The 26,994-nt window shown below is 54.2% G+C and overlaps 3 protein-coding genes across 8 annotated transcripts in view; 1 reads left to right on the forward strand and 2 right to left on the reverse strand.

The window, feature by feature from the left end:
* LOC134339796 (kinesin light chain 2-like) overlaps positions 1-7,336 on the reverse strand; it is a 41,034-nt gene extending 33,698 nt beyond the window's left edge. For 2 of the 4 annotated variants that reach the window (XM_063036580.1, XM_063036576.1), the window contains exon 1: positions 7,053-7,336. The gene's annotated coding sequence lies outside the window, so the exon portion shown is untranslated. Of the gene's footprint in view, positions 1-6,302; positions 6,428-7,052 lie in introns of those variants that run through there. The other 2 variants (XM_063036578.1, XM_063036579.1) reach the window with 2 other exon arrangements.
* Positions 7,337-9,114: 1,778 nt separating this feature from the next.
* Positions 9,115-19,365, forward strand: rnaseh2c (ribonuclease H2, subunit C). Its single transcript, XM_063036581.1, has 5 exons — positions 9,115-9,247; positions 14,250-14,414; positions 15,309-15,421; positions 16,748-16,867; positions 19,216-19,365. The coding sequence occupies exons 2-5, from the start codon at positions 14,258-14,260 to the stop codon at positions 19,240-19,242; spliced, it is 417 nt and encodes a 138-aa protein (XP_062892651.1). The 5' UTR covers positions 9,115-9,247; positions 14,250-14,257; the 3' UTR covers positions 19,243-19,365.
* Positions 19,366-19,858: 493 nt separating this feature from the next.
* The window catches only part of LOC134339812 (histone acetyltransferase KAT5), a 57,576-nt gene continuing 50,440 nt past the window's right edge, over positions 19,859-26,994 (reverse strand). For all 3 annotated transcript variants that reach the window (XM_063036631.1, XM_063036629.1, XM_063036628.1), the window contains exons 12-13: positions 26,502-26,583; positions 19,859-22,048 (exon numbers count right to left, since the gene is read on the reverse strand). In XM_063036631.1, the coding sequence (XP_062892701.1) occupies positions 21,914-22,048; positions 26,502-26,583 (217 nt within the window). In that variant the 3' untranslated portion in view covers positions 19,859-21,913. The remainder of the gene's footprint in view (positions 22,049-26,501; positions 26,584-26,994) is intronic.

A 26,994-nucleotide genomic window follows, 5' to 3' on the forward strand; every position in this document is an offset into this window, starting at 1 on the left:
TCCGGTTGGCCGGTCTGCAAGAATATTGTCAATATTAAACCGGTCCGCGGTGCAGAAAAGGTTGGGGACTCTTGCTCCACAGCGCCAGTGAAGCGGGTTCAATTCCCACCACTCCCTGGAAGGAGTTTGTACATTCTCCCCCGTGGGTTTCCCCCCGGTGCTCCCGATTCCTCCCACATTCCAAAGACATACAGGTTAGGACTAGGGGGCCGTGGGTGTGCCACGTTGGCGCCAGAGGTCTGGCGACACTTGTGGGCCGCCCCCCGGCGCATCCTCGGACTGCGTTGGCCGTTGACACAAATTATGCACTTCACTGTATGGTTTGGCACGCAAATAAAGACGAGCTTTACAGTCCTTAGCAGATAAGGCCGCGTAGGAAGGACGGGGAAGCTTTGGAGGGGGGTGCAGAGGACGCTGCCTGGATTAGAGAGCACGTCTTGTGAGGAGAGGTTGAGCGAGCTGGGGCATTTTTCTTTGGAGCGAAGGAGGATGAGAGGTGACTCGATTATTGTAAAGAGCAGGAGACATGAGGTAATGTTGCAGCTCTATCGAACCCTGGTCAGACCACACTTGGGAGTATTGCGTTCATTTCTGGTTGCGCCATTTATAGGAAGAATATGGAGCCTTAGAGAGGGTGCAGAGGAAATTTACCAGGATACTGCCTGGATTAGAGAGGTTGAGCACGCTGGGGCTTTTCTATTTGGAGCAAAGGAGGATGAGAGGTGACTTGATTACAGTACACAACAAAGATTTGGCTTCCCGAATTCTTATGGATTTTGGGGTGCCAATCATGAAAATCACCATGGAATTTCCCTACCACCCATCGTTTTTCTTGAAATCGCCTATATTTGTTTTTTCAATTCGTAAATCAAGTCAGCATAATAGATGCCAAGACTAAGGAAGGCATTTTTGTTGGTCCACAAATCAAACAGGTCATCGATGACAGGCAATTTGAAGAACTTCCAGTGGGACCAGAGAAAATCGCATGGAAGGCTTTCAAGGAAACTTTTCTTGGCAACTACAGAGCACCAAACTACGTGCAGCTGGTTGGCAACCTGCTTCAAGCATACAGAGCCATGAAGTGCAACACGTCATTAAAGGTTCATTTTCTGCATTCCCATTTAGACTTCTTCCCTGCCAATCAGTGATGAGCACGGTGAAAGGTTTCACCAGGACATTGCCGTCATGGAGAAACTGCATTAGGGCAACTGGAGTCGATCAATGCTGGCTGATTATTGTTGGACCTTAAAGCGAGAAGCCTCAGACACTGAGTACAAATGAAAATCATCAACAAAACATTTTTAGTTTAGTTGAACTATTGCAAAGCGTCAGCACTGTTACGTAATTAGATGCATTATATTCAATAAAAGTTAATTTCTTGTTTCTGCAAATTCCTACCTGATTCAAGTAGCCTGAAATTATATTTGTGGTCAGCTTCAAGGGGTCTATCATAAACAAAAAAAAGGAAGCAGCACTTTTGAGAACATTTGTTTGCAGGTGTTAGTGTAAAGATCAGCCTGATTTGTCACGTGTACCTCAGTCTATCTTCAATGAATTCCTCTCAATTCTGGCTGCAAACCACGAGGATAGACCTTATTTCATTTTTGTTCCAATTGTGTCCTTGTAAAAAAATTCTCTAATTTCTCGTGAATGCTGTTCATCTTGGGAGACGGGGTGGAAATACGTCTCTACCAAAGGAGGTGTGAGGCGTTCCTTCCCTCCGCTAGCCTGCAGGTCACCCTTGGGCCTAGCACCTGCTTAGCCCCCGGATCAGAGTCACATGAACCCATGGGAACAGCCGGTGGATGGTCGTATGAGCAGCCAGTGTAGATCACAAGTCCAGGCGGACAGTCTCTAAAGACTACTGATAATGGCTGTGGTCACCCATCTTGTAAAGTCACTGCCCAGAAGGTGGCAATGGCAAACCGCTTCTGCGGAAAAATTTGCCGAGAACAATCACGGTCAGGCGTACCTAATAAAGTGGCCACTAAGCGTACGTTGCCATTTGTTACCACGAGCCCATAATATTACAGAAAAGATTCCTGCATGGATGAAGTAGTGGCTGATTGGCAGGAGGCAAGGAGTGGGAATAGAGGGAGCCTTTTCTGGCTGGCTGCCGGTGACCGGTGGTGTTCCACAGGGGTCGGTGTTGGGGCCGATTCTTTTTATGTTATATGTCAATGATTTGGCTGATGGAATTGATGGCTTCGTTGCAAAGTTTGCAGACGATACGAAGATAGGTGGAGCGGCAGGTTGTTTTGAGGAAGTAGGGAGGCTACTGAAGGACTTAGACGGATTAGGAGAATGGACAAAGAAGTGGCAGATGGAATACAGTGTTGGGAAGTGTATGGTCATGCACTATGGTAGAAGGAATGAAAGGGTTGACTATTTTCTAAATGGAGAGAAAATACAAAGAAATTGAGATGCAAAGAGACTTGAGAGTCCTTGTGCAGGATTCCCTAAAGGTTAATTTGCAGCAAGAAACACAAAATGCTGGAGGAACTCAGCAGGCCAGGCAGTGTCTATGGAAAAGAGTACAGCCTAGACCCTTCGGCAGGACTGGAGGGAAAAAAGATGAGGAGTAGATTTAAAAGGTGGGGGAGAGGAGAGAGAAACACGAGGTGAGAGGTAAAACCAGGAGAGGGGGAGGGATGGAGTGAAGAGCTGGGAAGTTTGCCGGTGAAAGAGATCCAGGGCTGGAGAAGAGGGAAATTGGAGAGGAGAGGACAGAAGGACGAGGAAGAAAGAAAGAGGGGGAAGGAGCACCAGAGGGAGGCGATGGGCAGGTAAGGAGAGAAGGTGAGAGGGGGAAAAGGGAGATGGGGAACGTGAAGGTGGGGGGCAATTACTGGAAGTTTGAGAAATCGATGTTCATGCCGTCAGGTTGGAGGCTGCCAATATAAGATGTTGCTCCTCCATCCTCAGTGTGGCCCTCATCACGACAGTGGAGGAGGCCATGAACTGACATAACCAAACGGAAATGGGAAGTGGAATTAAACTAGGTGGCCACTGGGAGATTCCATTTCTTCTGGCAGACGAAGGAGCGTAGCGGCTCGGAGAAACGGTCTCCCAATCTACATCGGGACTCACCGATGTACAAGAGGCCACACCGGGAGCACCAGACACAGTCTTCTCCAGTTGTCCATCAAAATCCATTGACGACGTCCACCCCTTTAACGGTGAGATCTTTGATGGCCATACAGTCCTATCCTGGACCCACAAGCTCTATGCAGGTGTGACATGTGTATGTGGTAGTTGTGGCAACCATGGCTGTATTTCTCCTGGCTGTCTTCTGGTTGTTCTTTCCACCTCCAGAATACGAACCCCGTCCCTACACAGCTGTCACCAAGTGCTACGGTCAGCAGCAACCTCCTCCAAATCCCCGGGTCTGACGCAGTATATGACTCCCAACAGACCCACAGGTGAAGAGTCGCCTCACCTGGGAGGGGCCCTGAATGGTAGCGAGGGAGGGGGCAGAGCACTTGTTCTGCTTGCAAGGATAAGTGCCGGGAGGGAGATCAGTGGGGAGGGACGAATGGACAAGGGAGTTGCGTAGGGAGCGATCCCTGCGGAAAGCAGAAAGTGGCGGCGGGGGGGGGGAGAGGAGGGAAAGATGCAAGATGTACTTGGTAGTGGGATCCAGTTGGAGGTGGCAGAAGTTTCAGGGAATTATGTGCTGGACGAAGAGACTGGAGGTGAGGACACGAGGAACCCTATCCCTGGTAGGGTGGCGGGAGGATGGGGTAAGAGCAGGCAAGTGCAAAATGGAAGAGCTGTGTTTGAGGGCAGCGTTGATGGTGGAGGAAGGGAAGCCCCCTTGTTAATTTGTAGAATTTATTAATCTGTAGGTTGAGTCTGTGACGAGGAAGGCAAATGCAATGTTAGAAATCATTTCAAGAGGACTGGAATATAAAAGCAAGGATGTAATGCTGAGGCTTCATAAAGCACTGGTGAGGTTTCACCTAGGACTGTGAGCAGTTTTGGGTCCTTATCTTAGAAAGGATTGGAGAGGGTTCAAAGAAGATTCACGAAAACGATTCCAGGATCGAATGGCCTGTCATATGAGGAGTGTTTGATGGCTCTGGGCCTGTAGTCACTGGGGTGACCTTGTTGAAACCTATCAAACGGTGAAAGGCCGCGATAGAGTGGATGTGGAGCAGGTGTTTCCCATGGTGGGGAAGTTTGACTAGAGTGCACACCCGCAGAACAGAGGGGTGTCCTTTTAGAACGGAGATGAGGAGGAATTTCTTCAGCTGGAAGGTGGTGAATCTGTGGAATCCATCGCCACAGGCAGCTGTGGAGGCCGCGTCTTTATGTACATTTAAGGCAGAGGTTGACAGATTCTTGGTTGGCATGAAGGGATACAGAGAGAAGGCAGGAGACCGGGGCTGAGAGGAAAATGGGATCAGCCGCGATGAAATGACTCAATGACCTGATTCTGCTCCTATATGTCTTACCAACATATTCAGATTCACTTTCTTGCAGGCTTTTACAAGAAAATAAAGTACAATAGAATTTACAAAAAGCTATATAAAAACAAAGACTGATAAATTATCAATGCGCAAAAAAATGAGCTTTATTTGTCACGTACATCAACATGTACCGCGAAATACCGCCAGCGACCAACACAGTGCGAATGTGTGATGAGGCAGACCGCAAGTGCCACCAACGTGACATGCCCACAGCTCACTCACCCCAACCTGTACATCTTTGGAATGTGGGAGGAAACCGGGGCACCCGGAGGAAACCTACGCAGCCGGGCCGGGGCGGGGGGGGGAACGGACAAACGCCTCACAGGTGATGGAGTGAATCGAACCCGAACCGCTCGCGTTGTGCCGCCCCCAAATCCGGAATAACACGGCGCAAAGAACTTGGTGGAAGAACTCGGGGCGTCACGTAGCATCCGTGGGCTGGAGGGAGGGAATTGCTTATGACTGTAGATGGGATCTCAGTTTAACAGTTAGAAGACACGGGTCGACAGGACGGCGACAGAAGGTGGTTGATCCGCTGGCCTCCGGCGTTCAGAATAATGATCACAGAAGTTGGGATGTTACATTGCAGATGCACAAGACATTGGCAAGGAATACGTGCGAGTTCCGTGTGCAGATCCGGCCACCCAGTTAGAGAAAGGATGTCATTAAAAGAAGGGGGCAGCTTAGGGCCAGGACAAAACTACCACTGCGCCAGCGATTCCGGGTTCAATTCCAGCCGCCGTCTGCACGATTTGCCCGTGACAGGGCAGGCTTCCTCCCGTTTTCCAAAGACGAACAGGTTAGGGCTAAAACAACAGGAATTCTGCAGATGCTGGAAATTCAAGCAACACACATAAAAGTTGCTGGTGAATGCAGCAGGCCAGGCAGCATCTCTAGGAAGAGGTGCAGTCGACCTTTCAGGCCGAGACCCTTCGTCAGACGAAGGGTCTTGGCCTGAAACGTCGACTGCACCTCTTCCTAGAGATGCTGCCAGGTTAGGCCTAGTAAGTTGTGGAGATGCTGTGTTGACAACACTTGCAAACCCTCAGACTGTGTCGGTCACTGACACAAACGGTGCGTTTCACTGTACGTTTCGATGTACGTGTGAGAAATAATGATTAAAAAATATATATATAGAGTGCAAGGTTTAAGGCTGTTACCGGGACTGGAGGGCTTGAAGTGTAAAGAAAGACCCAAGACATTTCTCCCTCCCTGGCTGGCTGAGGTGACCTTAGACAGAGTTTCACAAGTGTTCAGCACAATGCTTAACGTACCCGCGACCCGGGTTCAATTTCCGCCGCCGCCTGTAAGGAGTTTGTACGTTCTTCCCGTGAGGGCGTGGGTTTCCCCCACAGTCCAAAGACGTACCGGTTGGTAGGTAATTGGTCAATGTAAATTGTCTTGCCATTAGGCTGGGGTTAAATTGAGGGATTGTCGGGTGACGCGGGTCAAAGGACCGGAACAGCCTATTTATGCCCAATTAAAATGAGTATACGGAACGAGCTGCCAGAGGCAGTTTAACATTTAAAAGACACTTGGGACCGGGTACATTGATAGGAAAGATTTAGAGTATCCCTGCTTAATGGTATTAGACCATGGCATTTAAAGAAAAGAGTTTGGAGCCCGTGGTTTAGAGGGATTGGACGAATAACAAGAGAATGCAGGTCGGCGGAGAGAGCAGGGGGTTCCGTGACTCACGCTGCGCGGCGTTAGTGCGGATTTCTGTGACTTGCAACGATGGTGTAGCGGTGACGGTGGCGAAATGCGGGAGGGAAGGTCACCGCCGCAGACGGCCCGGCTCTGCCTCGGGCAGGTAGGTAGCCCTCTTACCCTGCACAGTCGCCCCAGCGTCCGAAACACCCCTCAGGGCGCTATTTTCTGCCCCAATCCCCCACGCTGGTGGTCCACAGCGGACCCCTCAACCCTCCACGGGTTAAGTGCAGTCCCACTTGCAGCCACCGAGGGGCAGCAGATCTCCACGGAGCCGCCAGACGCAATGCGGTGCCTCCAAAAAAAAACACACGCGTCAGGGAGAATAACTGTCCGCCGACGAATATTACCCAGGCCAGCGACAATCAGTAACAGCACCCACATGAATAACGGCCTCTTATTCAGCGATCATTGCAAATTTAAAAATAATGAAGAATAATGGTTATGAACCTTGATTTTACCCTTAGAGTAAATTTATCTGCAAGATTATTTTAAATGGATTATAAAAGAGATGAAGTGGTCCGCCTGCATTCATTTACAAGCATAGAAGCATTTGCCAAACAAGTTAAATTTTTTTTAATGCATAAATTGCTAATTTTAAAATCTTCTCACAAGAGATTCCGATCGAGGACGGAGTGAAGGGTGCTTTAATTCGCCCTGACGGCGAATATGCTAAACTAAGCGAATTTTTAAAAACCTCCATTCCCCAGTGATTTATGCATCGTTTCGTTTCTCCAGAGAATTGCTGGTGAGATTGCGAGAGAGGCTTTTAAAACCCGCACAAAGCGGAGATTTTTTTTTAAAAAAATCAATGCAATGAAATGCAAGAATCATCCAAGCGACACAGCATTGCAAACTGTATTTGTTTACCTTTTTCAACTCCAATGCACCTGGGCTTCTGCGTTGCTGCTCCCTTTTTTTTCCCCCCGTTGTTATTTGCTAGCTCCTGTATTACCTTGAGTTTCTCTTTCACCTCCCCCTGAATATTCAGGCTGCAGCCTCCTCCCACATCGGGCGCTCCTGCAACAGACCTTGCATCCCTGGAATGCAAGGGGGTGGAAATATGGCGAGCTGATGCTCCTTTACTTTCCCACAATCCACGAAATGACTGACATCACCCTCGCCGCCGAGCATCACCGCACCGCAGCCCGGCCGCCGACTTGTTCGGAAGGGAGACCACTCTTAAAGGGGTCGCCCGCTTAAAGGCGGCTGCCGGGCTCTGCCACACACTCAAAAAAAATTTGCGGGTGACGTCACAATGCCAGGATGTGAGTGGTTGGCATGGGCAACGGGCTGGTTGATTGACAGCTGCGGGGGGGGTTGGGAGGGGGGGAGAGACCAGAGCCTGGGGCTTGGGACCAGGGGTTCGATCCCCGACTCCGCCACCGCTTTTGTGTGAGAGTGTGTGTGTGTGTGTGTGTCTGAGTTCATGCCGGTGTCGGTATCTCAGTGTCCGTGTATTCAAAAATCTATCCTACCTTGTCTTAAATGCGCAAACACGAGGAAATCTGCAGATGCTGGAATCTCAAGCAGGACACATCAAAGTTGCTGGTGAACGCAGCATCTCTAGGAAGAGGTACAGTCGACGTTTCGGGCCGAGACCCTTCGTCAGGACTCGGGCTGCCTGGCCTACTGCATTCACCAGCGACTTTCATGTGTGTCGCTCGTCTTAAATGTATTCACTGAGTTAGCCTCCACTGCTTCATTGGGCAGAGAATTCCACAGACTCGCCACTCTCTGGGAAAAGCAGTTCCTCCTCATCTCCGTCCTAAATCTGCTCCCCCAAATCTTGAGGCTGTGTCCTCTAGTCTCACCGACCAGTGGAAACGACTTTCCACTTCCTATTCCGATTCCGATTCCGATATGTCCGTTCTTGGCCTCCTCCACTGTCACGATGAGGCCACACTCAGGTTGGAGGAACAACAGCTTATATTCCCTCTGGGTAGCCTCCAACCTGATGGCATGAACATTGACTTCACAAGCTTCCGGTAATCCCCCCCCCTCACTATTTCCCAACCCCTTTCCCTCTCTCACTTTATCTCCTTATCCGCCCATCACTTCCCCCTGGTGCTCCTCCCCTGTCTCATTCCTTCCATGGCCTTCTGTCTCTTTCATCAATCAACTTCCCAGCTCCCTACTTCATCCCTCCCCCTCCAGGTTTCACCTATCACCTGGTGTTTCTCTCTCCCCTACCTCCACATTTTAAATCTACTCCTCAGCTTTTTTTTTTCTCCATTCCTGCCGAGGGGTTTCACCCCACCCCAGGCCCTTCTCCCTGGCGCCGCCACTGTCCCTCCTCTGTCCCCCTTCCCGCTGTCCGTCCCTCTACTTTTTTATCCAAAGATGCTGCCTGGCCTGCTGAGTTCCTCCAGCATTTGTGGATGTAGCTCAGTGTTTCAGTGTGTGCCTGTCTGCTTGTGAGTATCTGCATGAAGGTCAGAAATTCTCCCACCTTAGGGATTTCATCCCACATCCCAAGGTCAGTGGTGTGGAGTGCGGGGAGGTGGGGGAAAAGGGAAGAATCTGCAGGAACTTGGGGTGAATTGGTCACAGAGAATTAAATTTGCAGTGAGAGACTGTGTCACCTAGATGGGCTGAATGGCCCCACATATCACAAGCAGTGGGAATGTACCCCGTCTTCTACCTCTACTTGCCCAGGCCTTCATTCAATCTCACTTCCATTCCCCTCCAGACCCTCACTCAACATCTCCCCGTGTTTTCAGCCTTCTTCCTCCGTCCTCCCTCTTTCCCTCCATATCTCCTTCCCGTCATCCCCCTCCTCCCCGTCATCCCCCTCCTCCCTCCCTCCCCATTTCCTTCCTAATTATAGGTCCCGCCCCACTCTTCCTCCTCTGTCCGTCCCTGAACTACGCTCACCCGCGGGATTGGGGAGGACTGGATCGGAGAGTAGTGAGGGTGAGGGTGAGGGTGAGGGTGAGGGAAGAACCAAAGGGCCTCAAACCCTCGGCGCCTTCCCGTTACCCGGCAACAATCCAGAACTACAATTCCCGGCGAGCGCCGCAACCTGGCACTTCCGGTATCCGGCGGTGCGGGAGCGGAGAGAGGTGAGGGATCGGCGTGCGGGAGGGAGGGGGAAGAGGGAGCGCGGGAGGGAGGGGGAAGAGGGAGCACGGGGGGGGTAGAGGGAGCGCAAGAGAGAGGGAGGGGGTGAAGAGGAAGCGCAAGAGGGAGGAAGGGGGAAGAGGGAGCTCGGGAGGGAGAGGGAGGGAGGGAGGGAGGGGGAAGGGGGAAGAGGGAGGGAGGGGGAAGGGGGAAGAGGGAGGGGGAAGGGGGAAGAGGGAGGGAGGGGAAGGGGGAAGAGGGAGGGAGGGGGAGGGGGAAGAGGGAGGGAGGGGGAGGGGGAAGAGGGAGGGAGGGGGAGGGGGAAGAGGGAGGGAGGGGGAGGGGGAAGAGGGAGGGAGGGGGAAGGGGAAGAGGGAGGGAGGGGGAAGGGGAAGAGGGAGGGAGGGGGAAGGGGAAGAGGGAGGGAGGGGGAGGGGGAGGGGGAAGGGGGAGGGGGAAGGGGGAGGGGGAAGGGGGAGGGGGGGAGGGGGAGGGGGAGGGGGGAGGGGGAAGGGGGAGGGAGGGGGGGAGGGGGAAGGGGGAGGGGGGAAGAGGGGGGGAAGGGGGAGGGGGAAGGGGGAGGGAGGGGGAAGGGGGAGGGAGGGAGAAGGGGAAGGGGAGGGAGGGAGAAGGGTAAGAGGGAGGGAGGGGGAAAGGGGAGAGGGAGGGAGGGGGAAAGGGGAGAGGGAGGGAGGGGGAAGAGGGAGGGAGGGAGGGGGAAGGGGGAAGAGGGAGGGAGGGAGGGGGAAGGGGGAAGAGGGAGCTCGGGAGGGAGAGGGAGCTCGGGAGGGAGGGGGGAAGGGGAAGAGGGAGGGAGGGGGGAAGGGGAAGAGGGAGGGAGGGGGAAGGGGAAGAGGGAGGGAGGGAGGGAGAGGGAGCTCGGGAGGGAGGGAGGGGGAAGGGGGAAGAGGGGGAAGGGGAAGAGGGAGCTTGGGAGGGAGGGAGGGGGAAGGGGGACGAGGGAGGGAGGGGGAAGGGGAAGAGGGAGGGAGGGGGAAGGGGAAGAGGGAGGGAGAGGGAAGGGGGAAGAGGGAGGGAGGGGGAAGGGGAAGAGGGAGGGAGGTGGAAGGGGGAAGAGGGAGGGAGGGGGAAGGGGGAGCTCGGGAGGGAGGGGGAGGAGGAAGGGGGAAGAGGGAGCTCGGGAGGGAGGGGGCAGAGGGGAAGAGGGAGCTCGGGGGGAGGAGGGTGGTGAATCCTCCTCATTTCTGTTCGAGAGGGACATCCCTCTATTCTGAGGCTGTGCCCTCTGGTCTGAGACTCTCCCGCAGTTGGAAACATCCTCCGTTCATTTTCGAGGCCTTTTGATGTGTTGGAATCCAGAGAATTCCCAGAGATTGCTACTTCTCCGAGGCCGTAGATAAGCCTCACGCTTTGAGTTACAGTATCTGGGGTGTGGACCTCCCTGCAGGGACTTCACCGACTCTCTCTGGAGTTTGTACATTCTCCCCTGTGAGCGTGTGGTTTTTGTCCTGGTTTTCTCTTACATCCCAGCAACACGGTGGGTCACTGGTTAGCGTGACACTACCACAGCTCGGGGCAACAGAGAACTGAGGAGTTTGTACCTCCTCCCCACAGAATGTGTGGGTTTTCCCCGGGTGCCGTGGTTTCCTGCACTGTCAGACGTTGTTGGTAGGCATGTGACAAAATAGGCCAAAGTCAGCATGGTTTCCCCCCCAAGGGAAAATCTTGCCTGACAAATCTGCTGGAATTCTTTGAAGAAATAACAAACAGGATAGACAAAGGAGAATCGGCTGATGTTACATACTTGGATTTTCAGAAGGCCTTTGACAAGGTGCCACACATGAGGTTGCTTAACAAGCTACGAGACCGTGGTATTACAGGAAAGATTCTAGCATTGATAAAGCAGTGGCTGATTGGCAGGAGGCAAAGAGTGGGAATAAAGGGAGCCTTTTCTGGCTGGCTGCCAGTGACGAGTGGTGTTCCACAGGGGTCTGTGTTGGGACCAATTCTTTTTACATTTTATATCAATGATTCGGAGTACGGAGTTGATGCCTTTGTGGCCAAGTTTGCGGACAGTATGAAGACAGGTGGAGGGGCAGGTAGTTTTGAGGAAGAAGGGCTACAGAAGGACTTAGACAGAGTAGGAGAATGGGCAAAGAAATGGCAGATGGAATGTCAGGAGATGTATGGTCATGCACTTTGGTGGAAGAAATGATAGGGTTGACTCTTTTCTAAACGGCAGACAATTCAAAAATCTGAGATGCAAAGGGACTTGGGAGTCCTTGTGCAGGATTGCCTAAAGGTTAATTTGCAGGTTGAGTCTGTGGTGCAGAAGGCAAATTCATTTCAAGAGGACTAGAATATAAAAGCAAGGACATAATGTTGAGGCTTTATAATGGTGAGGCCTCACCTGTGAGCAGTTTTGTCTTAGAAAGGATGTGCTGACACTGGAGAGGGTTCAAAGGAGGTTCACGAAAATGATTCCAGGATCGAGCGGCTTGTCAGATGAAACACAAAATAATCTGCTGATGCTGGGGTCAAAGCAACACTCACAACGCGCTGTAGGAACTCAGCAGGTCGGGCAGCATCCGTGGAAAAGATCGGTCGACGTTTCGGGCCGGAACCCTTCGTCAGGACTGTAGAGGGAAGGGGCAGAGGCCCTATAAAGAAGGTGGGGGGAGGGTGGGAAGGAGAAGGCTGGTAGGTTCCAGGTGGAAAACCAGTAAGGGGAAAGATAAAGGGGTGGGGGAGAGGAGGCAGGGAGGTGATAGGCAGGAAAGGTGAAGAAAGAATAGGGGAAAACACAATGGGTAGTAGAAGGAGGTGGAACCATGAGGGAGGTGATACCTGTCCCTACACCTCCTCTCTTGTCATCATTCAGGGCCCCAAACAGTCCTTCCAAGTGAGGCAACACTTCACTTGTGAGTCTGTTGGGGTCATCTATTGCATCCGGTACTCCCGGTGCGGCCTCCTCTACATCGGTGAAACCCGACACAGATTGGGGGACCGCTTCGTCGAGCACCTCCACTCTGTCTGCCACAACAGACAGGATCTCCTGGTAGCCACCCACTTCAACTCTGCTTCCCATTCCCATTCAGATATGTCCATACATGGCCTCCTCTACTGTCACGATGAGGCTAAACTCAGGTTGGAGGAGCAACACCTCACATACCGTCTAGGTAGTCTCCAGCCCCTTGGTATGAACATAGAATTCTCCAACTTCCAGTAATTCCCTCCCCCTCCCTTCCTCTATCCCTATTTCACTCTACCCCCTCCCCCAGCTGCCTATCACCTCCCTCATGGTTCCGCCTCCTTCTACTACCCATTGTGTTTTCCCCTATTCCTTCTTCACCTTTCCTGCCTATCACCTCCCTGCTTCCCCTCCCCACCCCTTTATCTTTCCCCTTACTGGTTTTTCACCTGGAACCTACCAGCCTTCTCCTTCCCACCCTCCCCCCACCTTCTTTATAGGGCCTCTGCCCCTTCCCTCTTCAATCCTGACAAAGGGTTCCGGCCCGAATCGTCAACCGATTGTTTCCACGGATGCAGCCCAACCTGCTGAGTTCCCCCAGCGTGTTGTGAGTGTGGCTTGTCATATGAAGAGCGTTTGATGGCTCTGGGCCTGTACTCACTGGAATGCAGAAGAATGAGGGGCGACCTCATTGAAACCCATCAAATGCTGAAAGGCCTCGAAAGAGTGGATGTGGAGAGGATGTTTCCTGTAGTGGGGGAGTCTAGGACCAGAGGACACAGATAGAGTGGATGTGGAGAGGGCGTTTCCTATAGTGAGGGGAGTCTAGGACCAGAGGACACAGATAGAGTGGATGTGGAGAGGATGTTTCCTATAGTGGGGGAGTCTAGGACCAGAGGACACAGATAGAGTGGACGTGGAGAGGATGTTTCCTATAGTGGGGGAGTCTAGGACCAGAGGACACAGATAGAGTGGATGTGGAGAGGATGTTTCCTATAGTGGGGGAGTCTAGGACCAGAGGACACAGACAGAGTGGATGTGGAGAGGATGTTTCCTATAGTGGGGGGAGTCTAGGACCAGAGGACACAGCCTCAGAATAGAGGGGCATCCTTTTAGAATGGAGATGAGGAGGAATTTCTTTAGCCAGAGGGTGGTGAATCTGTGGAATTCATTGCCACAGGCGGCTGTGGAGGCCAAGTCTTTATGTATGTTTAAAGCAGAGGTTGATAGATTCGTGAGTGATCAGGGCATGAAGGGATAAGGGAGGGGGGAGAGGAGAGAAAGCAGGGGATTGGGGCTGAGAGGGAAATGGATCAGCCATGATGAAATGTGGCACGTGGCCAAGTGGTTAGGGCGTTGGGCTAGCGATCTGAAGGTCATGGGTTCGAGCCTCGGCTGAGGCAGCAAGGCACTTAACCACACACAATGCTCTAGTCCACCCAGCTGAGAATGGGTACTACAAAAATGCTGGGGATTAACCTTGTGGTCGACTGGCATCCTATCCGGGGGGGAAGTCTCGTACTCTCAGTAATTTGATGCCACGGAAACCAGCATAAGCACCGGCCTGATGGGCCACAAGGCTCGTGACAGACTTTAATCTTCATGATGAAATGGTGGAGCAGACTCGATGGGCCAAATGGCCTAATTCTGCTCCTTTATCTTTATTGATCATTGTAATTTGTCCCCTGATTAGGCAGAAGTTAAGTTGGGGATTGTGAGTTGGTGGAAGGGGCTGTTCCACGCTGTTATCTCTAAGCAAAAGTAAAACCTGAACAAAAAGGAAGTGTACCTCTGGGTAGTTTGTCCGTGGTTGTGTGGGTGAGGGGGTAGATTGGGGAAGCATGGTGGTGTGGCTGTTAGCGCAACTCTTTATCAGCGCTAGCGATCGGGGTTCAATTCCTGTCGGCTGTCTGTAAGGAGTTTGTACGTTCTCCCCGTGACAGCGTGGGAAACGTGGTGCCACTTGCCCCGGGTGTGTGTGGTGGAATCTGCGTTGGCGTGGAAAGGGGGGGGGGGTCGCAGTATTCGTGAAGCGGCGGCGTTGACTCTGCCCCCCGTCTCCCGTCTCTCAGGGGGGAGCATGGCGAGCCCGGGAAACTCCGCGGTCCGGGTGGAGGCGAGGGCGCTCGAGGCCGTGCCGAGAGACCGCGTCCACATGCTTCCCGTCACCATCGAGTCCGACGGCAACGCCAGGGTAGATCAGTACTTCACGCCGGCAATGCGGGAGCGCGATGGCGGTAAGCTCGCGCGCAGTTCGTCCCGTTTCACTCCCTTTGGGAAATACTGACCGATGACTTGATCACTCACTGTGAGACATTCGTGAGACCACTCAGCCCACCAAGCCTATGCTAGCCCTTCAGTCAGTCCAGGACACATCGGTGAAATTTGAAGACAACTCCGAATCCTTGGGCTTTGCGTTTATCTAAATATCCAATAAGTTTTAACATTAGGAGACAATTTCAACATCACTGAGACCAAATTTTATAGTTTTATCTGTGGTTCTCCATCTACTTCCTAGGCATTATAGAGTCATGGAACACTACAGCACTGAAAGGCCATTCAGGCCATCTAGTCTGTGCCAAACTGTTATCTAAGCCCAGTCTAATGGACCTGCACTGGGACCATAGCCCTCCATGCCCCTCTCATCGATGTACCGACCCAAACTTCTTTTAAACGTTGCAATCGAACCCACTTTCCCTGCCAGCTCGTTCCACACTCTGAAGAAGTTTCCCCTCATGTTCCCCTTAAACATTTCACCTTTCACCCTTAAACCATGACCTCTCGTTCCAGTCTCACCCAACCTCAGTGGAAAAAGCCTGCTTGCATTTACCCTATCTATACCCCTCATCATTTTGTATTTCTCTATCAAATCTGCCCTCATTTTCCTGCGCTCCAGGGAATAAAGTCCTAGCCTATCAAATCAGGTCCTCAAGTCCCAGCAACGTCCTCGTAAATTTCTCCTGCACCATTCTGTGCGTCAGGAGGTGCAACATTTTTGTTTCACCACCACCTCTCCCTCCTGGTACATTTGTGTGATTGGATAACCCGATGAGCAGGGGCGATTTGGTGAGAGTGGGTGGGGGAGAGAGGACTACGAGCCCGGCAACTCACCCACGTCTCCTCCCTTCCAGAGCTGCTGGTCTCCTATCGCGGCCGGGCACTGCGGGGCCGAGATCTCCCTGTGCCCCCTGGCTACGTCGGGCTCGTGCTGAGAGAGGACCAGAAGCCGTGCTCGGATGAGGAGGTGAGTGCGCGGTCGTGTGGGTGGGGGGGAGGGGGGTCCCGCTCTCTCGCTGGACGGCCGTGTGTTGGGTGTCACTCCGGTCCCGGTGGGGGGGTGCAGAGGACTCTCCTCGAGGTGGGATGGGGAGCGAGTGGGAAGGAGAGGGTGTTGTCGAGTTCAAACTCTTGACCACCTGCCCGGGTTGTCAGAATGAGAAAAAGATCTTTAAAGAGGAAGATTAATTGTCACGTGTACATTGCGTCGTCAGAACACGTATAGTCAAATGTGTCGTTTGCGTCAATGACCAACACAGTCCAAGGATGTGCTGGGGGTGACCTGCAACGTAGCATGCCCGCAACTCACTAACCCTAACCCGAATGTGTTTGGAAGATGCGAGGAAACCCATGCGTTCACATGGAGAACGTAGAAACTCGTTACAGACAGCAGTGGGAATCGAAACCCACTGTGATCACTGGCACTCTAAGGCGTGATGCAAACCGTGGCCGCCCTTCGCCACCCCCTCCACTCCCATTAATCTCCGCCCTCCCTCTTTCTCCCCTCCATGCGGTCGCACCGGGGTGGGTTAGCTGTAAATTGCTCCCTCTACGTGTGGACGAGGGGTAGAAGTTGAGGAGAGTCGTCGGGAAAGTGGGAAATTCTTTGATGTCAGAGTAACAAACATCGACGTGCTTTAATATATGACCCCTCTTTGGCTTTTATATTGGCTTTGTCTTGTTATCCATGGTTGTGTCATCTTTCCTTTCGAATACTTTTTTCTCTTTGGGATCTGTGCCTTCTGAACTGTTCCCCACTGTTCCCTTCTACCCTCCCCATCTCCCTTATTTAGTTCCGTGCTCCACCTTCCTCTCCTAACAGATTCCACCAACTGTTGCCCTTGTTTACCATCATCTATCACCTCCCAGCCTCTGCCGCTATTCCCACTCTCCCCTCCTCACCTGGATCCACCCATCACCTCCCAGCCTCTGTCTCTATCTTCACTCTCCCCTCCTCCATCTATCACTCTCCTCACCTGGATCACCTGCCTGATCTTGCCTCACACCTCCCCCTCACGTCTTTATTCTGTCTACCGTCACCTCTACTCTTCCTCCCCCGATGAAGGGTCTTGATCAGAAATGTCAACGCTCCATCTCCCTCCATAGAGGCTGCTCAACCTGCTGAGTGTCTCCAGCACTTGCGTGTTGCTCTGAATTACACCTTTGTTTGTCTGTATGAGTGTAACTGGGGTGGGAGGGGGGTTGACGGCTGGCACGGTCTTGGTGGGCCGAGGGGCTTGTTTTCGTGCTGTACCTCCTGACAACAGTGTGATGCTGGCCATCAAACCCGCAGGAGCGTGCCGTCAGCGTGAAGTCGGCCTTCTCGTCGCTGACGTACTGGAACCTGGAGACGCGGCCAACACCGGACGACACCGTGGTGATGGCGATGGGCTGGACACAGATTGCCCAGGCTGTGAGCTTCTCTACGTTCTCCGTCCCGTGTAGAAAGACCCTCCTCTTCCAACTCTTCCCCCCACGCCCCTTCCCCTTCTTGCCAAGTCAAGGGGCATGGGTTCCAGAGAAACCTGGCTGTACGGATTCAGAATTGGCTTGAATGTAGAAAGCAGATGGAGATGGCTGTTGGTGGAACGTATCTGCCTGAAGATCAGTGACTAGTGGTGTTCCGTAGGGATCTGTTCGGGGATTCCTGCCCTTTGTGATTTTTATAACTGGCTTGGATCAGGAAGGGGAAGGGTAGGTTAGTAAGTTTGCAGATGACATGAAGGTTGGTGGAGTTGTGGACAGCGTAGAATATTGTTGGAGGTTATAACGAGACAGGATTGCAGACTTGGGCTAAGAAGTGGCAGATGCAGTTCAATCTGAGAAAAGTACGAAGTGATTCACTTTGGAAGATCGAACTTGAAGGCAGAGTACAGGGTTAATGTCAGAGGGATCTTGGGCTCCACGTCAATAGATCTCTCAAAGTTGGTAGGGTGGTTAGGAAGGCATATGGTGTGTTGACTTCCATTAGTTGAGGGATTGAGTTCAAGAGCCCTGAGGTGATGTTGTGGCTCTATAAAACTCTGGTTAGCCCACACTTGGAGTACTTTGCTCAGTTCTGGTCACCTCATTATAGGATGGATGTGGAAGCTTTAGAGAGGGTGGCGAGGAGATCTACCAGGATGCTGCCTGGATTAGAGAGCATGTGTTATGAGGAGAGGTGGAGTGAGCGAGGGGTTTTCTCTTTGGAGCTAAAAAGGATGAGCGGTGACCTGATAAGAGGTGTACAAGATAAAAATAGACATATATTGAGTAGACAGCCAGAGACTTTTTCCCGGGGTGGAAATGGCTAATTCCAGGGGACATCAGTTTAAAGCGAGTGGAGGAACGTGGGGGGGGGGGGGGGGAAATGCCAAAGGTAGTTTATTTTAGAGATAACAGTGTGGAACAGGCCATTCAGGCCCACTGCACCTAATCTCAGGGCAACTTACAGTGACCAATTAACGTACGTCTTTGGACCATGAGAGGAAACCCAAGCACACACAGAGAGTGGTGGGTGCCAGGAATGTACTGCCACGGGTGGTAGTAGAGGCTGTTACAATTGGGCCATTTAAGAGAGACTGGGCACATGGATGTACTAAAAATGGAGGGTCACAGGCTGAGTAGCTGGGAAGGGTCAGATCGATTATGGAGTGCGTTTACACAGGTTGGCACATCGTGAACAGAAAGGCACGTGCCGTTCTGTGTTGTTCGATGTTTTGTGAGTCCGTGCCAACCACGGTGCCCGCCCAGCTAGTCCTGATTTCCTGCGTTTGTCCCAGATCTCTCCATGAACTACTTAAGTACCATTGTACCTGTCCCAACTATTTCCTCTGGCAGCTCGATCCATATACTCGCCTGTGTCGAAAATCGTTTACCCCTCAGGACCCTTTTAAATCTTTCTCCCCCCACCTTAAACCCGTTTGGATTCCCCCACCCTGGGAGGAGGGCTTGTTAATACCCACTTTATCTATGCATTTCATGATTTTTAAATATTTATATAGTCATAGAAAAGTCCAGCACAGAAACAGGCCCTTTGGCCCATTTAATGCATGCCAAACCATTTAACCTGCCTACTGCCATCGACCTGCACTGGGACCACACCCCTCCAATCCATGTACCTATCCAAACTTCTCTTAAATGTAGAAATCGAGCTCATGTGTGCCACTTGTGACGCTTGTTCCAACCTCTCTCAGTGAAGTAGTTTCCCCCTTAAACTTTTCACCTTTCACTCATAACCCATGATCTCTGGTTGTAGTCCCACCCATTCTCAGTGGAAAAAAAATCAGCTCGCATTTAACCTGTCTCTACCCTCGAAATTTTGCAAACCTCTTATTAAATCTCTCAATCTTCTACTGTGTTCCAAGGAATAAAGTCCTAACCTATTCAATCTTGCCTTATAACCAGACCCGACAACATCCTTGTAAATTTTGTCTCTGCTCTTTCAATCTACCCTGTATTTGTGCTCTCAACCAACACCCCCTGATAGAGATCCACTTAAATATATTCAGCAACTCGCCCTCTGTGATGGGAGAGTTCCATGGGTTCACCAGACTGGGATCTCTGTCCAGTTGCCCCCTTCCTCGACTGTTCTCAGTGTGTACACTCTCTCCTCATTCACTCTACCCCCTGCCTTATCCCCAGAGCAAACCCCCCCCCCGTTGTGATTGGCGGTAGCAGGAAGTACTGCACACACAGAGATGGAATGGGCTGGTGGGGATTTGGGAGGGGTGCGTTTGAGAGAAAGGCCACGTTGAAAAGGTCGGACTTTGTGTCTTGCAGCTGCACGCCCCGGTGGGAGAAGAGTGAGACCGGGCAGAAACGAGACTGCACCCCTCTGCCGCAGAAAGAAAACTTTCCTCACTGGCTGTGCGGCCCCCAAGCAGAAATAAAGAGCTTTTACATTTTTCTAATACTGTATAAACGAGTGTCTAACAAGAACCACGCATGTTTCAGCAGGGGTGGTACTGGAGGGGGTAACAGCACTAGGCTCACTCTGGGCAGACTAGGTGATGACTCTGACTCTGACGGCACTGCTTCCCAGCTCCAGGGATCCGGGTTTGCTCCTGACCTGCAGCACTGCCTGTGTGTGGAGTTGGCACGTTCCCCCCTGGGCGATTTCCTCACGTCCAGCTGTATCCGTCACGTCTTCATCGAGGCAGAAAGGCGCCCGTCAATACCAACGTAGTGCCAGCTCATGAACCCTAACCCGTACGTCTTGGGAATGTGGGAGGAAACTGGAGCACCCGCAGAAAGTGCCAATGCGGTCAGGGGGAAGGATGTATAGACCCCTCACAGACAGTGGCTGTGAAGCGTATCGCTGCTGCCCCCACTTCTAGTGACGTGCGGGCTCAGTGGGTTGATTACCCCAGTCCATCACTTACCTTAAAGTAAATACACAGCAGGAAATCCAAATGATGAAACATTAATATTTAATTTTTTTTATACAACCCAGAATACTTTAAAAAAACTGTACAACTCTTGCTGATATTACCAATTCTAACTGAGAATTACATGCATTTACACAAACAGTTGGGAGGTCACACAACAGGAAAGTTACACAGCACAAGACATGCGGCTACATTAGGCATCGCGCTGAAGGCTACTGGGGGGCTGGGCAGGGGGTGTGCGGATTCAAGGCCATGAGAAGTCGTCCACAGCGCTTTGAGTTGGTGACTCTGTGTGTACCCCCAGCCTTTACCTGTCCGCCAGGACATCCTGAGGGAGACTCCTACCCATGGACAAGAGTCGGACGGTTCCCACGGGCAGGAACTCCCCAGAAAGGTTCATGTGTTGAACTGACTTTTTCCAATATATACAGACATTGATCGGTATTTAAAAAATTCACATCCAATCCCCAAGTCGTTCGAAGGTTCTGCCCACACCGCCACACGCAGGTTCCAGCTCAGCTGAGAGTGGGAGTAGGTGGGGAAGGGGATAAGGGAATAGACATGAAAGACAGTGGGGGGGGGGTGTCTGGGGGATATTCAGCTGGTTGTCCTTGGCCTATGTAATACTGCGGAGTTCACCTCAGCTCCTTAGATCAGAAGTGTTCCACAGCCAATGGATCCGTAAACCAGGGCTACTCCAGCTGGGGAGGATTCTCTTCTGAGGTTGCTGCTCAGGGACAATGTCACCTCCAGGAACAAGTTATGAACTTGACCAAACACACTCCCGGGGTCAGACACAGAGTGAATCTCCCTCCGCACCGTCCCATCACACACTCCCGGGGTCAGACACAGAGTGAAGCTCCCTCCACACCGTCCCATCACACACTCCCGGGGTCAGACACAGAGTGAAGTTCCCTCCACACTGTCCCATCACACACTCCCGGGGTCAGACACAGAGTGAAGCTCCCTCCGCACCGTCCCATCACACATTCCCGGGGTCAGACACAGAGTGAAGCTCCCTCCACACCGTCCCATCACACACTCCCGGGGTCAGACACAGAGTGAAGCTCCCTCCACACCGTCCCATCACACACTCCCGGGGTCAGACACAGAGTGAAACTCCCTCCGTACCGTCCCATCACACACTCCCAGGGTCAGACACAGAGTGAAGTTCCCTCCACACCGTCCCATCACACACTCCCGGGGTCAGACACAGACTGAAGCTCCCTCCACACCATCCCATCACACACTCCCGGGGTCAGACACAGACTGAAGCTCCCTCTATGCTGCCTCTAGCTGAGTGGATTACTGGTATAATTCAATACCTGAACGGGTGAGAGGCAGCGAGGAGCTGAAAGACTGGCACAAGAGCAAATGGTGCTGACCATTGTGTTTGTAAAGACAGTTTTTACAGTCACCAGTGAAGGAACTCCCAACAATTCGGGATCCCCTGTGCTTGAGCCTAGTTTGAACACACCATCCAGTCGTTTCCTGAGACCATGTTGCCTGCAGAAACCCAGACAATTGGTACCTTCTTGTCTCCCGTCTGCGCAGGCCTTTCCCCCCACCCCCAAGAGTCTGACTTCAGCTTCAACGCTGAGGGTCATACCTGAGTACCCCCGCCCCGTGACACTCCCCACAGCCGCAAGGTCAGTCCGGAAACGCGGGTCCCCCATCGGCCGTGCTCCCTGGGGTGTGGGTAGTGCAGAGGGAGCATCCTCCCGACACCCCGTCGAACACCCACCATCTGGCGTCCGTCAAACGGCAGCTGGGGAGCACTGTCCGTCCGCTGGGGATCGTCGGGTGGGACTGTACCCCGTCCCACTTGAGGTGAGCCGCTGCTCTCACCAGGCAGAGACCCCTCCATAAGTCTCCTTGCCTTCCGTTCCAGGGCGGGAGGACTGGTGTGTGAGTAGTTGCGGTGCAGTAACGGGATGGACATTTGGTCACTGTCAGCTCAACGGAGAGAGAAACAGCAACGTTTCCATGTGCGTTGGAAGAAGAGGAGCCGGGACGAACGGTCCCTACAGTCCCAGGCGACAGTCAGCAACTCTCTCTCTGTCCCTGTCCCTGTCCCGGACAGTAGGTCGTTACCACTTCCCCCTCTTGCTCCAGTCCTTGGGCGTGAAGTGCAGGCACTTTGAGTCGATCCGCAGGTGCCTCTTCATCATGGCCTTCTCGTGGCCTTCAACGATGTCCTCCGACAGGGTGAGGATGTACTGACCCTGCAACAGACCGACCGACACCCAGCAGCATTCAATCAGATGGTTCAGTACACAGCTGTCTCTCTTCCTTTGCTGCCTCGTCTGCAGTGCCTCCCTCCTTCCTTACCCCCCACTCCCTCCTCACTGCCCTACACTCACCACCCCTCCCTCAGCGTGACACTCCCTCCTCACTGCCCCCCGTGTGACATTCCCTCCTCACTGCCCTACACTCACCACCCCTCCCTCAGCGTGACACTCCCTCCTCACTGCCCCCCCCTCAGTGTGACATTCCCTCCTCACTGCCCTACACTCACCACCCCTCCCTCAGCGTGACACTCCCTCCTCACTGCCCCCGTGTGATATTCCCTCCTCACTGCCCTACACTCACCACCCCTCCCTCAGCGTGACACTCCCTCCTCACTGCCCCCCCCTCAGTGTGACATTCCCTCCTCACTGCCCTACACTCACCACCCCTCCCTCAGCGTGACACTCCCTCCTCACTGCCCCCCCCTCAGCATGACACTCCCTCCTCACTGCCCCACCCCTCCCTCAGCGTGACACTCCCTCCTCGCCGCCTCTCCCTCAGCGTGACGCTCCCTCCTCGCCGCCCCTCCCTCAGCGTGACGCTCCCTCCTCGCCGCCCCTTCCTCAGCGTGACATTCCCTCCTCACCACCCCTCCCTCAGTGTGACACTCCCTTCTCACCCCCTCCCTCAGTATGACACTCCCTCCTCACCGCCTCTCCCTCAGTGTGACACTCCCTCCTCACTGCCTGTCCCTCAGAGTGACATTCCCTCTTCACCGCCCCTCCCTCAGTGTGACACTCCCTTCTCACTGCCCCTCCCTCAACGTGACACTCCGTCCTCGCCGCCCCTCCCTCAGTGTGACGCCCCTCCTCACCGCCCCTCCCTCAGCGTGACACTCCCTCCTCACCGCCCCTCCCTCAGTGTGACGCTCCCTCCTCACCCCTCAGTGTGACACTCCCTCCTCACCCCTCCTCAGTGTGACACTTCCTCCTCACCGCCCCTCCCTCAGCATGACACTCCCTCCTCACTGCCTCTCCCTCAGTGTGACACTCCCTCCTCGCCGCCCGTCCCTCAGTGTGACCCTCCTCGCCGTCTCTCCCTCAGTGTGACGCTCCCTCACCGCCTCTCCCTCAGTGTGACACTCCCTGCTCGCCACCTCTCCCTCAGTGTGACGCTCCCTCCTCACCCCCTCCTCAGTGTGACGCTTCCTCCTCACTGCCCCACCCCACCCTCAGCGTGACACTCCCTCCTCACCGCCCCTCCCTCAGTGTAACATTCCCTCCTCACCACCCCTCCCTCAGTGTGACATTTCCTCCTCGCCGCCTCTCCCTCAGTGTGACGCTCCCTCACCGCCCCTCCCTCAGTGTGACACTCCCTCCTCACCGCCTCTTCCTCAGAGTGACACTCCCTCCTCACCGCCCCTCCCTCAGAGTGACACTCCCTCCTCACCGCCCCTCCCTCAGTGTAACATTCCCTCCTCAACGACCCTCCCTCAGTGTGACACTCCCTCCTCACCGATCCTCCCTCAGTGTGACACTCCCTCCTCACCGCCTCTCCCTCAGTGTGACACTCCCTCCTCACCGCCCCACCCTCAGTGTGACGCTCCCTCCTCACCGCCTCTCCCTCAGTGTGACATTCCCTCCTCGCCGCCTCTCCCTCAGTGTGACGCTCCCTCACCGCCCCTCCCTCAGTGTGACACTCCCTCCTCACCGCCCCTCCCTCAGAGTGACGCTCCCTCCTCACTGCCCCTCCCTCAGTGTGACACTCCCTTCTCACTGCCCCTCCCTCAGAGTGACGCTCCCTCCTCACTGCCCCTCCCTCAGTGTGACACTCCCTTCTCACCCCCTCCCTCAGTATGACACTCCCTCCTCACCGCCTCTCCCTCAGTGTGACGCTCCCTCCTCACTGCCTGTCCCTCAGTGTGACACTCCCTTCTCACTGCCCCTCCCTCAGTGTGACACTCCCTCCTCACCGCCCCTCCCTCAGTGTGACACTCCCTCCTCACCGCCCCTCCCTCAGAGTGACGCTCCCTCCTCACTGCCCCTCCCTCAGTGTGACACTCCCTTCTCACTGCCCCTCCCTCAGTGACGCTCCCTCCTCACTGCCCCTCCCTCAGTGTGACACTCCCTTCTCACCCCCTCCCTCAGTATGACACTCCCTCCTCACCGCCTCTCCCTCAGTGTGACGCTCCCTCCTCACTGCCTGTCCCTCAGTGTGACACTCCCTTCTCACTGCCCCTCCCTCAGAGTGACGCTCCCTCCTCACTGCCCCTCCCTCAGTGTGACACTCCCTTCTCACCCCCTCCCTCAGTATGACACTCCCTCCTCACCGCCTCTCCCTCAGTGTGACGCTCCCTCCTCACTGCCTGTCCCTCAGAGTGACATTCCCTCCTCACTGCCCCTCCCTCAGTGTGACACTCCCTTTTCACCGCCCCTCCCTCAGCGTGACACTCCCTCCTCACTGCCCCTCCCTCAGTGTGACATTCCCTCAGCCCTCCTCAGTGTGACACTCCCTTCTCACCGCCCTTCCCTCAGCGTGACACTCCCTCCTCGCCGCCCCTCCTCAGTGTGATGCCCCCTCCTCACTGCCCCTCCCTCAGTGTGACACTCCCTCCTCACCGCCCCTCCCTCAGTGTGACGCTCCCTCCTCACCCCTCCTCAGTGTGACACTCCCTCCTCACCCCTCCTCAGCATGACACTCCCTCCTCACTGCCTCTCCCTCAGTGTGACACTCCCTCCTCGCCGCCCGTCCCTCAGTGTGACCCTCCTCGCCGCCTCTCCCTCAGTGTGACGCTCCCTCACCGCCCCTCAGTGTGACACTCCCTCCTCGCCACCTCTCCCTCAGTGTGACGCTCCCTCCTCACTGCCCCACCCCACCCTCAGCGTGACACTCCCTCCTCACCGCCCCTCCCTCAGTGTGACATTCCCTCCTCGCCGCCTCTCCCTCAGTGTGACGCTCCCTCACCGCCCCTCCCTCAGTGTGACACTCCCTCCTCACCGCCTCTTCCTCAGAGTGACACTCCCTCCTCACCGCCCCTCCCACAGAGTGACGCTCCCTCCTCACTGCCCCTCCCTCAGTGTGACACTCCCTTCTCACTGCCCCTCCCTCAGAGTGACACTCCCTCCTCACTGCCCCTCCCTCAGCGTGACACTCCCTCCTCACTGCCCCTCCCTCAGTGTGACATTCCCTCACCCCTCCTCAGTGTGACACTCCCTCCTCACAGCCTCTCCCTCCTCACAGCCTCTCCCTCGGTGTGACGCTCCCTCAGCCCTCCTCAGTGTGACACTCCCTTCTCACCGCCCCTCCCTCAGCGTGACACTCCCTCCTCGCTGCCCCTCCCTCAGTGTGACGCCCCTCCTCACCGCCCCTCCCTCAGCGTGACACTCCCTCCTCACCGCCCCTCCCTCAGTGTGACGCTCCCTCCTCACCCCTCCTCAGTGTGACACTCCCTCCTCACCCCTCCTCAGTGTGACACTTCCTCCTCACCGCCTCTTCCTCAGAGTGACACTCCCTCCTCACTGCCTCTCCCTCAGTGTGACACTCCCTCTTCACCGCCTCTCCCTCAGTGACGCTCTCCCCTCACCGTCCCTTCCTCAGTGTGACACTCCCTCCTCACCGCCCCTCCCTCAGTGTGACACTCCCTCCTCGCCACCTCTCCCTCAGCGTGACACTCCCTCACCGCCCCTCCCTCAGTGTGACACTCCCTCCTCACTGCCTCTCCCTCAGTGTGACACTCCCTCTTCACCGCCTCTCCCTCAGTGACGCTCTCCCCTCACCGTCCCTTCCTCAGTGTGACACTCCCTCCTCACCGCCCCTCCCTCAGCGTGACACTCCCTCCTCACCACCCCTCCCTCAGTGTGACATTCCCTCCTCGCCGCCTCTCCCTCAGTGTGACACTCCCTCCTCGCCGCCTCTCCCTCAGTGTGACACTCCCTCCTCACCGCCCCTCCCTCAGTGTGACACTCCCTCCTCGCCGCCCCTCCCTCAGTGTGACACTCCCTCCTCGCCGCCCTTCCCTCAGTGTGACACTCCCTCCTCGCTGCCTCTCCCTCAGTGTGACGCTCCCTCCTCGCCGCCTCTCCCTCACTGTGACACTCCCTCCTCGCTGCCTCTCCCTCACTGTGACACTCCCTCCTTGCCGCCTCTCCCTCAGTGTGACACTCCCTCCTCACCACCCCTCCCTCAGTGTGACACTCCCTCCTCACCACCCCTCCCTCAGCGTGACACTCCCTCCTCGCCGCCTCTCCCAGTGTGACACTCCCTCCTCGCCGCCTCTCCCAGTGTGACACTCCCTCCTCGCGGTCCCCATCCCTGGGATCTGGTTCTCTTACAGAGCAGCCATCAGTCGAACCGCCTATCGGAGGGTGTTCTGTACAGAGTCTACTTGCCCACAACAGGGGAAGCCGGATGGGTGACCCACCCCCACCCCCCAGGTACAATAGTGCCTACCTTGTAGTAGTTAATCAGATTGAGGTACTGCAGGGTGGAGATGACATCCTCTTTCTTAATACTCGTTAGTTCACTGATCTCACTGAGTGTGGGAGAGGGAGGAACGGTGGGGGGGAGAGAGAGAGAAAGTTATTTTTTCCCAATACACGTGTTTTTAATTGAACATAGAACAGTACAGCCTAAGAACAGGCTATTCAGCTCACAATGCTTAACTGAGTTAATTAACTATCTAACTAAACTAATCCCTTTGGCCCACACAATATCCACATCCCTCCATTAACCACATATTCATTTAAGAGCTTTATAAATGCCTCTATCCTATCTGCCTTTCCGCCAACCCAGGCAAAAATTCTCTGTGCAAAATTAAGTGAAATTTAAGAGACTACTAGACAGGTATATGGAGGAATTTAATGGGGGGGGGTATATGGGAGGCAGGGTTTGAGGGTCAGCACAACATTGTGGGCCAAAGGGCCTGTACTGTGCTGTACTATTC

This window comes from Mobula hypostoma, chromosome 30 (genome assembly GCF_963921235.1).
Source record: "Mobula hypostoma chromosome 30, sMobHyp1.1, whole genome shotgun sequence".
Lineage (NCBI taxonomy): Eukaryota > Metazoa > Chordata > Chondrichthyes > Myliobatiformes > Myliobatidae > Mobula > Mobula hypostoma.